Genomic DNA, 12,613 nt, shown 5'->3' with positions numbered 1-12,613 from the left:
GAGGAGGAGACAGGAGAGTTAAACACTGAGGAGGAGACAGGAGAGTTAAACACTGAGGAGACAGAAGAGTTAAACACTGAGGAGGAGACAGAAGAGTTAAACACTGAGGAGGAGACAGAAGAGTTAAACACTGAGGAGGAGACAGAATAGTTAAACACTGAGGAGACAGGAGAGTTAAACACTGAGGAGACAGAAGAGTTAAACACTGAGGAGACAGAAGAGTTAAACACTGAGGAGACAGGAGAGTTAAACACTGAGGAGACAGAAGAGTTAAACACTGAGGAGACAGAAGAGTTAAACACTGAGGAGACAGAAGAGTTAAACACTGAGGAGACAGAAGAGTTAAACACTGAGGAGACAGAAGAGTTAAACACTGAGGAGACAGGAGAGTTAAACACTGAGGAGGAGACAGAAGAGTTAAACACTGAGGAGGAGACAGAAGAGTTAAACACTGAGGAGACAGAAGAGTTAAACACTGAGGAGACAGAAGAGTTAAACACTGAGGAGGAGACAGAAGAGTTAAACACTGAGGAGACAGAAGAGTTAAACACTGAGGAGACAGAAGAGTTAAACACTGAGGAGACAGAAGAGTTAAACACTGAGGAGACAGGAGAGTTAAACACTGAGGAGACAGAAGAGTTAAACACCGAGGAGACAGAAGAGTTAAACACTGAGGAGACAGAAGAGTTAAACACTGAGGAGACAGAAGAGTTAAACACTGAGGAGGAGACAGAAGAGTTAAACACTGAGGAGACAGGAGAGTTAAACACTGAGGAGGAGACAGAAGAGTTAAACACTGAGGAGACAGAAGAGTTAAACACTGAGGAGGAGACAGAAGAGTTAAACACTTAGGAGACAGAAGAGTTAAACACTGAGGAGACAGAAGAGTTAAAACACTGAGGAGACAGAAGAGTTAAACACTGAGGAGACAGAAGAGTTAAACACTGAGGAGGAGACAGGAGAGTTAAACACTGAGACAGAAGAGTTAAACACTGAGGAGACAGGAGAGTTAAACACTGAGGAGACAGAAGAGTTAAACACTGAGGAGACAGAAGAGTTAAACACTGAGGAGGAGACAGAAGAGTTAAACACCGAGGAGACAGAAGAGTTAAACACTGAGGAGACAGGAGAGTTAAACACTGAGGAGACAGAAGAGTTAAACACTGAGGAGACAGAAGAGTTAAAACACTGAGGAGACAGAAGAGTTAAACACTGAGGAGACAGAAGAGTTAAACACTGAGGAGGAGACAGGAGAGTTAAACACTGAGGAGACAGAAGAGTTAAACACTGAGGAGACAGAAGAGTTAAACACCGAGGAGGAGACAGGAGAGTTAAACACTGAGGAGACAGAAGAGTTAAACACCGAGGAGGAGACAGGAGAGTTAAACACTGAGGAGACAGAAGAGTTAAACACTGAGGAGGAGACAGAAGAGTTAAACACTGAGGAGACAGAAGAGTTAAACACTGAGGAGGAGACAGGAGAGTTAAACACTGAGGAGGAGACAGAAGAGTTAAACACTGAGGAGACAGAAGAGTTAAACACTGAGGAGACAGAAGAGTTAAACACTGAGGAGACAGAAGAGTTAAACACTGAGGAGGAGACAGAAGAGTTAAACACCGAGGAGACAGAAGAGTTAAACACTGAGGAGGAGACAGGAGAGTTAAACACTGAGGAGGAGACAGGAGAGTTAAACACTGAGGAGACAGGAGAGTTAAACACTGAGGAGGAGACAGAAGAGTTAAACACTGAGGAGGAGACAGAAGAGTTAAACACTGAGGAGACAGAAGAGTTAAACACTGAGGAGGAGACAGGAGAGTTAAACACTGAGGAGACAGAATAGTTAAACACTGAGGAGGAGACAGAAGAGTTAAACACTGAGGAGACAGAAGAGTTAAACACTGAGGAGACAGAAGAGTTAAACACTGAGGAGGAGACAGAAGAGTTAAATACCGAGGAGACAGAAGAGTTAAACACTGAGGAGGAGACAGGAGAGTTAAACACTGAGGAGGAGACAGGAGAGTTAAACACTGAGGAGGAGACAGGAGAGTTAAACACTGAGGAGGAGACAGAAGAGTTAAACACTGAGGAGGAGACAGAAGAGTTAAACACTGAGGAGACAGAAGAGTTAAACACTGAGGAGGAGACAGGAGAGTTAAACACTGAGGAGACAGAAGAGTTAAACACTGAGGAGGAGACAGAAGAGTTAAACACTGAGGAGGAGACAGTTGCTTGGTGCCCCTCCCCCCCTCACCTTCAGTTGCTTGGTGCCCCTCCCCCCCTCACCTTCAGCTGCTTGGTGGCCCCCCCCCTCACCTTCAGCTGCTTGGTGCCCCTCCCCCCCTCACCTTCAGCTGCTTGGTGCCCCCCCCTCACCTTCAGCTGCTTGGTGCCCCCCCCCCCCTCACCTTCAGCTGCTTGGTGCCCCTCCCCCCTCACCTTCAGCTGCTTGGTGCCCCCCCCCCCCTCACCTTCAGTTGCTTGGTGCCCCTCCCCTCCCCCCCCACACCTTCAGCTGCTTGGTGCCCCCCCCCCCTCACCTTCAGTTGCTTGGTGCCCCTCCCCTCCCCCCCTCACCTTCAGCTGCTTGGTGCCCCCCCCCTCACCTTCAGTTGCTTGGTGCCCCTCCCCCCACTCACCTTCAGTTGCTTGGTGCCCCCCCCCCTCACCTTCAGCTGCTTGGTGCCCCCCCCCCCCCCCTCACCTTCAGTTGCTTGGTGCCCCTCCCCCCACTCACCTTCAGTTGCTTGGTGCCCCCCCCCCTCACCTTCAGCTGCTTGGTGCCCCTCCCCCCCTCACCTTCAGTTGCTTGGTGCCCCCCCCCCCCCCTCACCTTCAGTTGCTTGGTGCCCCTCCCCTCCCCCCCCTTCAGTTGCTTGGTGCCCCCCCCCCTCAGCTGCTTGGTGCCCCCCCCCCCCCTCACCTTCAGTTACTTGGTGCCCCTCCCCCCCCTCACCTTCAACTGCTTGGTGCCCCCCCCCCCCTCACCTTCAACTGCTTGGTGCCCCCCCCCCCTCACCTTCAGCTGCTTGGTGCCCCCCCCCCCCTCACCTTCAACTGCTTGGTGCCCCCCCCCCCCTCACCTTCAGTTGCTTGGTGCCCCCCCCCCTCAGCTGCTTGGTGCCCCCCCCCCCCCCCACACCTTCAGTCACTTGGTGCCCCCCCCCCCCCCTCACCTTCAGCTGCTTGGTGCCCCCCCCCCCCCTCACCTTCAGTTGCTTGGTGCCTCCCCCCCCCCCCTCACCTTCAGTTGCTTGGTGCCCCCCCCCCCTCAGCTGCTTGGTGCCCCCCCCCCCCTCACCTTCAGTTACTTGGTGCCCCTCCCCCCCCTCACCTTCAACTGCTTGGTGCCCCCCCCCCCCTCACCTTCAGCTGCTTGGTGCCCCCCCCACTCACCTTCAGTTGCTTGGTGCCCCCCCCCCTCAGCTGCTTGGTGCCCCCCCCCCCCACACCTTCAGTTGCTTGGTGCCCCTCCCCCCCCTCACCTTCAACTGCTTGGTGCCCCCCCCCCCCCCTCACCTTCAGCTGCTTGGTGCCCCCCCCCCCTCACCTTCAGTTGCTTGGTGCCCCCCCCCCCCTCACCTTCAGTTGCTTGGTGCCCCCCCCCCCCCTCACCTTCAGCTGCTTGGTGCCCCCCCCCCCCCCTCACCTTCAGTTGCTTGGTGCCCCTCCCCTCCCCCCCCTTCAGTTGCTTGGTGCCCCCCCCCCTCAGCTGCTTGGTGCCCCCCCCCCCTCACCTTCAGTTACTTGGTGCCCCTCCCCCCCCTCACCTTCAGTTACTTGGTGCCCCTCCCCCCCCTCACCTTCAACTGCTTGGTGCCCCTCCCCCCCTCACCTTCAGCTGCTTGGTGCCCCCCCCCCCCTCACCTTCAGTTGCTTGGTGCCCCCCTCCCCCCCCTTCAGTTGCTTGGTGCCCCCCCCCCTCAGCTGCTTGGTGCCCCCCCCCCCCTCACCTTCAGTTGCTTGGTGCCCCCCCCCCTCAGCTGCTTGGTGCCCCCCCCCCCTCACCTTCAGTTGCTTGGTGCCCCCCCCCTCAGCTGCTTGGTGCCCCCCCCCCCTCACCTTCAGTTGCTTGGTGCCCCCCCCCCCTCACCTTCAGCTGCTTGGTGCCCCCCCCCCCTCACCTTCAGTTGCTTGGTGCCCCCCCCCCCCTCACCTTCAGCTGCTTGGTGCCCCCCCCCCCCTCACCTTCAGTTGCTTGGTGCCCCTCCCCTCCCCCCCCTTCAGTTGCTTGGTGCCCCCCCCCTCAGCTGCTTGGTGCCCCCCCCCCCCTCACCTTCAGTTGCTTGGTGCCCCTCCCCCCTCACCTTCAGCTGCTTGGTGCCCCCCCCCCCCCCTCACCTTCAGTTGCTTGGTGCCCCCCCCCCCCTCACCTTCAGTTGCTTGGTGCCCCCCCCCCCTCACCTTCAGTTGCTTGGTGCCCCTCCCCCTCACCTTCAGTTGCTTGGTGCCCCCCCCCCCCTCACCTTCAGCTGCTTGGTGCCCCCCCCCCCCCCCTCACCTTCAGTTGCTTGGTGCCCCCCTCCCCCCCTCACCTTCAGCTGCTTGGTGCCCCTCCCCCCTCACCTTCAGTTGCTTGGTGCCCCCCCCCCCCTCACCTTCAGCTGCTTGGTGCCCCTCCCCTCCCCCCCTCACCTTCAGTTGCTTGGTGCCCCTCCCCTCCCCCCCCCCCCCCTCACCTTCAGCTGCTTGGTGCCCCTTCCCTCCCCCCCCTCACCTTCAGCTGCTTGGTGCCCCTCCCCTCCCCCCTCACCTTCAGCTGCTTGGTGCCCCCCCCCCCCCCCCTCACCTTCAGTTGCTTGGTGCCCCCCCCCCCCCCTTCAGCTGCTTGGTGCCCCTCCCCCCCCCCCCTCACCTTCAGTTGCTTGGTGCCCCCCCCCCCCCCCTCACCTGCTTGGTGCCCCTCCCCTCCCCCCCCCTCACCTTCAGTTGCTTGGTGCCCCCCCCCCCCCCTCACCTTCAGCTGCTTGGTGCCCCTCCCCTCCCCCTCACCTTCAGTTGCTTGGTGCCCCCCCCCCCCCCCTCACCTTCAGCTGCTTGGTGCCCCTCCCCTCCCCCCTCACCTTCAGTTGCTTGGTGCCCCTCCCCTCCCCCCCTCACCTTCAGCTGCTTGGTGCCCCTCCCCTCCCCCCCCCCTCACCTTCAGTTGCTTGGTGCCCCCCCCCCCCCCCTCACCTTCAGTTGCTTGGTGCCCCTCCCCCTCCCCTCCCCCCTCACCTTCAGCTGCTTGGTGCCCCCCCCCCCCCCCCCTCACCTTCAGTTGCTTGGTGCCCCCCCCCCCCCCCCTCACCTTCAGCTGCTTGGTGCCCCTCCCCCCCCCCCCCTCACCTTCAGTTGCTTGGTGCCCCCCCCCCCCCCTCACCTTCAGCTGCTTGGTGCCCCTCCCCTCCCCCCCCCCTCACCTTCAGTTGCTTGGTGCCCCCCCCCCCCCCCCCCCTCACCTTCAGTTGCTTGGTGCCCCCCCCCCCCCCCCCTCACCTTCAGCTGCTTGGTGCCCCTCCCCTCCCCCCCCCCTCACCTTCAGTTGCTTGGTGCCCCCCCCCCCCCCCCCCTCACCTTCAGCTGCTTGGTGCCCCTCCCCTCCCCCCCTCACCTTCAGTTGCTTGGTGCCCCTCCCCTCCCCCCCTCACCTTCAGCTGCTTGGTGCCCCCCCCCCCCCCCCCTCACCTTCAGCTGCTTGGTGCCCCTCCCCTCCCCCCCCCCTCACCTTCAGTTGCTTGGTGCCCCCCCCCCCCCCCCCCCCCTCACCTTCAGCTGCTTGGTGCCCCTCCCCTCCCCCCCTCACCTTCAGTTGCTTGGTGCCCCTCCCCGTCTTGAGGCCGATGATGACGTGGCTGATGGTCTTGCCGTAGCCTCCCATGGGGTTCTCCGTCTCACAGGGACTCAGCTCCGTCACCTCCCCCTCGTACACCTCCTTAGTCTCCTTTATACGCAGCCCTGCAGAGAGAGAGAGAGAGACAGAGAGAGAGACAGAGAGAGAGAGAGAGAAAGAGGGAGAGAGAGAGAGAGAGATAGAGAGAGAGAGAGAGGATTGAGGAAAAACACAGAGTTTAAGCCGTGGGGTTAGACAGGGGTGCAGTCTTTTTTTTTTTTTATAACTTTCTTTTTATTGTTTTTCACAATAAGCAAACAATCACAAACAACAAGACATAACAAAAACACAATCCCGGGCTGCATTATTAGTGTCACTTTACAAAAATATACTTTTCACATGCTGAGTTCTCAATTCTCTTACTTTCCCTATAGGTATGGCAAATATTCTTTACAACTATACATCAATACATCATCCACTGGTTGTCGTCATTATCATATAAAAGTCCCACTTTTCCCAGTACTTCAAACCTTTCTCTTCCTGTAATCTGAGAGTAAAAGTAAGTCTTTCCATTGTGTATATTTCACCTATAATGGCCAACCATTTTTCTTTTGTTGGAGGTTCTTGTTGATACCAGAGACGCGTGATCGCTTTCTTACTTGCTGCTAAAAATATTTTCATCAAATATCTGTCTCCTCCTACCAATTCCTCAGGTAAGTTACCCAGGTACAAATAGGAGAAGGTCTCCGGTATCTTAAAATTCAATATAACCTGCATGGTGGAGTGAACATCTTGCCAATAACGTTGAATTCCTGGACAATTCCAAAAGATATGAGAGTGGTTTGCCTCCCTCTGGCCGCACTGTCTCCAACATGGTTGCTCTATGCCTACTTGTCGGGATTTGATTTTGGGAGTTATGAAGAATCTAGTCAAGTTTTTCCAGCAGAATTCTCTCCATGTTTTTGAATTAGTCGAGCTACATTGAGTTCTGCACATGTTCTCCCATTCGTCTTCGGTTATTTCAATATTTGATTCCTTTTCCCAATTTGTCTTAATGTAACTTGTGGAGTCAGTTCTGGCCTGAACAAAGCTATTATACAATTTTGACACAGTTTTACTCATCTTGTCCCTGTATGCCTGAATGAATATCTGAATAACACTGTCTATTGGGGTATTGGGCTCAGACACCTTTACCTCTTTTAGAAAGTACTGGCGTAGTTGTAGGTATCTGAAGAAGTCGTGTTTATCCAAACCGTATGTATCTTTCAAGGTTTGAAAGCTCACAAGTTCTCCATTCTCTACCATTGTGCTGAATGAGGTAATACCTCGGAGAGCCCATTCCTTAAATGTTTGATCATACATTCTTGGTTTAAATCCTAAATCGAAGGCAAACCACCTCAAGATCTTAATCCTTTTTTCTAACTTGAATTGTTTCACAGTTTTGAACCATGTCTGTAGGGTGTGTACAATAAATGGGTTTAAGTTTCTATATAGGGTCTTGGCCTGCTGTCTATCACCAATTACTGTCTGGAGTGGTATATCAAGTGATTTCACTTCAATGTCCTTCCACTTCGCTTCGTAGTCCCTTTCACACCAACAGACCAAAGGTCTTATTTGCGCTGCATAGTAATACTCCTTCAGATTTGGGAGGGACATGCCTCCCTTCTCTTTAGGGAGTTGGAGTGTCCGGAACCTAATTCTCGGTTTCTTCCCGCTCCATATGAATCTAGAAATCATCCTGTCCCACTCGTTAAACTGTTTAGCAGGGATTTCCACCGGCAAGGACTGGAAAAGATATAGTAGTCTAGGGACTACGTTCATTTTACTGAGTCTATTCTGGAGGTGAAATCCAGGGGGGCTAATGACCATCTTTCTATATCTTTTTTAATTTGTGTGTTTAGGGGCTGGTAATTTGCTTCATACAATTTTGTTAAGTCCTTAGTCAGCCTTACTCCCAGATATTTTATGGACTTCATGTTCCAATTTAAATTGTAGTTTTCTTTTATTTCTCTTGGGGGGGTATAGTTATATGTAAGTATCTGTGTTTTTCCTATATTTAGTTTGTATCCCGAATGTTGACCATAGGTTTCAATAAGGTCCATTAGTCTAGGGAGGCTCAGACTGGGGTTTTTTAAGTAAATTAAGACATCATCCGCGTATAATGCTATCTTATGCTCCGTTTCTTTTATATTAATACCCGTTATATTGGGGTCTTCCCTAATTGCTTGGGCTAGCGGTTCAATGAAAATCGCGAACAGGGCAGGGCTACATGGACAACCTTGGCGTGTACCGCGTTCTAGGGCGATCGGATTTGTTAACCGACGTTTACTTTTATTCTCGCTGTGGGTCTTGTATATAGTGTTTTAAAACACCTAATTGCATCTTCCTTGAATCCGAACCTTTCTAGTACCAAGAATAAATAGTCCCAGCTCACACAATCAAACGCCTTTTCCGCATCCAGACTTAACAAGGCAGAATAAACGTTGGTTTGTTTAATCTGATTCATAATATGTAGTGTTCGTCTTAAGTTATCCTGGGTTTGGCGACCAGATATAAATCCAGTTTGGTCCGTGCTTATTAGGTCTGGCAAAAACTGTTCTAATCTTTTTGTGATAATGGAGGCGTACAGCTTATAATCCAAATTAAGGATCGATATTGGTCTAAACGAACTACATAATTCCTTATCTTTACCCTCCTTGGGAAGTACTGTTATAGTCGCCTCCCTCCAGGAGGGAGGGGGGATGCCCTCTCTAAGAGTGTAGTTAAATGAGGCCACCAGCAATGGCATGATCTCCTGGCGAAAAGCTTTGTACCATTCTGCTGGAAGGCCGTCACTACCTGGCGATTTGTTAGTTTTAAGATTAGATATTGTCCTGTCTAACTCCTCTATAGTGATTTCTGCAGTCATAATTTTGTTCTGCATTTTGCCAATTGAGGGCAGGTCAAGAGATCTCAGGAATGCAATAGTGGCTTCACTATCTATTTGTGCTGGTTGTGTATATAGGTTTTTGTAGTATGATTCAAAGGCCTTCTCTATATCTCCCAAATTACTGGACACTACTCCAGTTAAGGGATCTTTAATCTTATTAATTGTATTTTGTGTCTGTTGCTTTCGCAACCTTCTGGCCAATAATCTAGTAGCCTTTGGGCCTGATTCATAATATGTTTGACGTAAAAATCTAGATTTTTTCTCAATGTCATCTTTATAGACTTCGTCAATCAATTTTCTTGTTTCCCTAATTTGCTGTAGCAGCTGACTAGTTGGAGTATTTTTATGCTGTTGCTCTATAGATGTAAATTTTTGGGTTAGATCCTGATATTTGCGTTCTTTCGTCTTCTTCAGTGTTGCTGTGATGGCAATCATTTTCCCCCTTAGCACAGCTTTTGCGGCATCCCAAACAATCACTGGATTAACCTCACCATTGTCATTAATCTCTATATATGTTTTTAATTCGGTCCTAATACTTTCAACAATTGTTTTGTTGTTCAATATTCCTGTGTTAAGCCTACATAGTGTGTTCCTTGGCCTACTATCCAAGTGTAAAGTCATATAGACTGCAGAGTGGTCTGATATGTCAGTAGTTCCCAAAGTACAATCCATTATCCTATGTCTATCACCTCTAAACATAAAAAGATAGTCAATTCTTGAATAAACAGAGTGAGGAACAGAATAGTGGGTGTAGTCTCTCTCAGATGGGTGGAGATCTCGCCATACATCAAACATTCCTAAGTCTGTGAGTGAAGCATTCATTATTTTTGTCTGTGGAGTCCTGTTCACCCTATGGCTTGTAGTGTCCAGCTCACGACTAAGAATAGTATTAAAATCTCCCCCACAGATTAGTATCCCCTCAGACTCCGCTGCTATCAGACCAAATATGAATTTATAGAAACCTTTGTTGCTCCCCGGTGGGGCATATACATTCAGCAGCGTAACCAAGTTGCCCTCTAATTTGCATTTTATCATGACATAGCGTCCTTCCTTATCATTAGTTTCTGTCATAAGTTCAAAATTTAATGAGTTAGGAATTAGTATAGAAACACCTCGTTTATGACTCGATCTAAACGAGCTATAGAACGTATTCCTATATCCATATTTCTTGAGTTTCTCGTGCTCCATCTGAGAGAGATGAGTTTCTTGCAAAAAGATAATTTGAGATTTTTCACGTTTCAATTTGGTTATGACTTTGCTCCGTTTAACTGGGTTAACCAGACCATTTACATTTATAGATACCACCTTAAAGTTTCTACTCATCTGTGCTTTAACAACTTAAACCGGACACTGTCAACCCAGAATTCACACATTACTAAACATGAACAGTTAGACATATACACATAGAGAACAGGTGTAACATTAACAAAAACAATACTTGGCTTCCAAAAACAGACGTTCGCTGGCCATCCCATGGCTTAGGTCCCGTTGGGGTGGGGGGATAGACTCCACTCAAGTGCAGGCCCCCGCGGAAAAAAAGGAGCTATAAAAAAAAAGGAAAAAGTGTCTAGTCTACCTACAGCGTGCCTGATTGACTCTTGTCGGTCTTTCAATAATCAAGTGGAGTCTGTTAAACTATAAAAAAAGGGAGACTAATAGTCATCCAGTCATTTGGGTCAAGGGGCTATTCAGCGTTCACGTGAATAGCTTACAGCTAGTCCGCATTAGATCCAACAAAAACTCGGTCAAAACAACACAATACAGCCCATAGTCCGCGACATATTCGGGCAGTTCACTCACGTCACGTTGACTTAACTCACCAGTCTTATTATGCTATGTATTTCTCACCCTGAGATTTATTTGCTGGTGGTGGTACATTGAAAGTCCTGCAGTCTGTTCTTTGCTCGTTGGGCTATTCCTCTCTCCCTCTCGCTCGCGTCTCCCGGGTGTCTCTCCTTCCTTCCAGCGCGCTGCCACGGTTGTCCTCGCTGTAGTCGCTCGTCCTGGTCTGTTCTAGCAGCGCGGGGGGCTGGCTCCTCCACAGCGACTCCTCTCTTCTTCAGATCCTGTGCGGCTTCCTCGGCGCTGTCATATGTACGTGTGCCGGAGTCCCAGTGGATTCGGATCTTAGCGAGGGGTGTCTAGAACCGAATCCCGTTTACTTTCAGTGCCCTTTTGATGCCACCATATTCTCTTCTCCTCTGCATCACCGCCGTCGCGTAGTCATGGTCAAACGACAAGCGTTTGCCCTCGATCTCGATCTTCTTCTTCCAGGCTTTACCGATGACCATCTCTTTGGTAGTGAATTGGAGGAAGTTTATTATAATCGACCTAGGTGGTGCATCGGGTCCTGGCTTTTGAGCCAATGCTCTGTGGGCCCGCTGGATCTGCAGGTCGGTATCTGTCGGTAGTGAGAGCTCAGCTCTTAGCAGCTTATCAATAAACTCCGGGAGAGGGCAGTCTTTCTCCGTTCCCTCCGGTACGTTATAGATGCGCATATTTGTTCTTCTGGACCTCCCTTCCATGTCCGTTAGCGCTTCTTGCATGGCTCTCTGCTGTTCCAAAGACATGAGGAGTGTTTCCTTGACTGTCATATTCCATGTTTCTGTTTCTCCGATGCGCGCCTCTGCCTCGTGTATTCTGGTGCTTTGTGCTTTGGCCTGTAGTGCGTTAGCTCTCAGTTCTTGATTAATTTCCTTTTTAAAATCTTTGAGTTCTGTCATCAGTTCTGTCTTTAATTCTTCTTGTGTCGTTTTCAAGTCGTTCTTCAGTTCTGTCTTAAGGTCGCGTATCTCTCTGCTAATGTTGGCAAGTCCCACTTGAATTGTTTCAGTCGTGTTTTCACCGCCGCCATCTTCACCCATGTTAGTTGATCTTACTTTGTCCATCTCGCCGTTTTCGTCGTCTTTCGCCTGTTTTTTACAATTCCTTCGACTCCTTCGACTCATAGTTTATGTCCTCTCATTTATTTCCGAGTATTTCATTATTGTTTGAGCTTTTCTTTTGAATTTGGAGAGGTTATCTCAATCGACCGTCGGGAGCTACAACTTCAAGCAGCCATCTCGTGTGCCTCTCCCTACGGAAGCCAGACAGGGGTGCAGTCTGAGTCCAACCCTCTTCAACATATACATAAATGAACTGGCAAAAACAAACTGCAGCACCTGGCATCCCCCTAGCAAACACAGAAGTCAAATGCCTACTGTTTGCAAATAACCTGGTGCTGCTGTCTCCAACAAAAGAAGGGCTACAACAGCACCTTGACCTTCTGCACAAATTCTCCCAGACATGGGCACTGACAGTAAACCTAAACAAAACTAAAATTATGATATTCCAAAAAAGGCCCAGCCTACAACAACACAAACACAAATTCCTCCTAGACACAATTTCCCTAGAACACACAAAAAACTACACCTATCTCGGCCTTAGCATCAGCGCCACAGGGAACTTCAACCAAGCTGTGAACGACCTGAGAGACAAAGCAAGAAGGGCTTTTTATGCCATAAAAAGGAACATCAAGTTAGACATTCCAATCAAAATCTGGCTCAAAATATTAGACTCCGTCATAGAACCCATTTCCCTGTATGGTTGCGAAGTCTGGGGCCCACTTGCAAACCAAGACAAACACCCAATTGAGACTCTGCATGCAGAATTTTGCAAATCCATTCTCCGCACCCAACGGAAAACACCAAATAATGCATGCAGAGCAGAACTAGGAAAATACCCACTAATCATCAAAATCCAAAAAAGAGCATTTAAATTCCACAATCACCTCAAATAAAGTGACCCAGACACACTCCACAACACAGGGCTGTACGCTGCGATGATCTCATCGCAAATTGCCCCTTTAATTGGCCGTTGCGATTGGTAAATAATA

The 12,613-nt window shown here is 50.4% G+C and overlaps 1 protein-coding gene across 1 annotated transcript in view; it reads right to left on the bottom strand.

The window, feature by feature from the left end:
* Positions 1-12,613, bottom strand: part of ruvbl1 (RuvB-like AAA ATPase 1) — an 88,060-nt gene that overhangs the window by 46,594 nt on the left and 28,853 nt on the right. Inside the window, 1 exon segment of the mRNA XM_084339368.1 lies at positions 5,784-5,935. Coding sequence (XP_084195494.1) covers positions 5,784-5,935 — 152 coding nt within the window.

Source organism: Notolepis coatsorum (genome assembly GCF_963971535.1).
Source record: "Notolepis coatsorum genome assembly, contig: SCAFFOLD_257, whole genome shotgun sequence".
Lineage (NCBI taxonomy): Eukaryota > Metazoa > Chordata > Actinopteri > Aulopiformes > Paralepididae > Notolepis > Notolepis coatsorum.
This window is presented reverse-complemented; position numbering and strand designations above follow the sequence as displayed.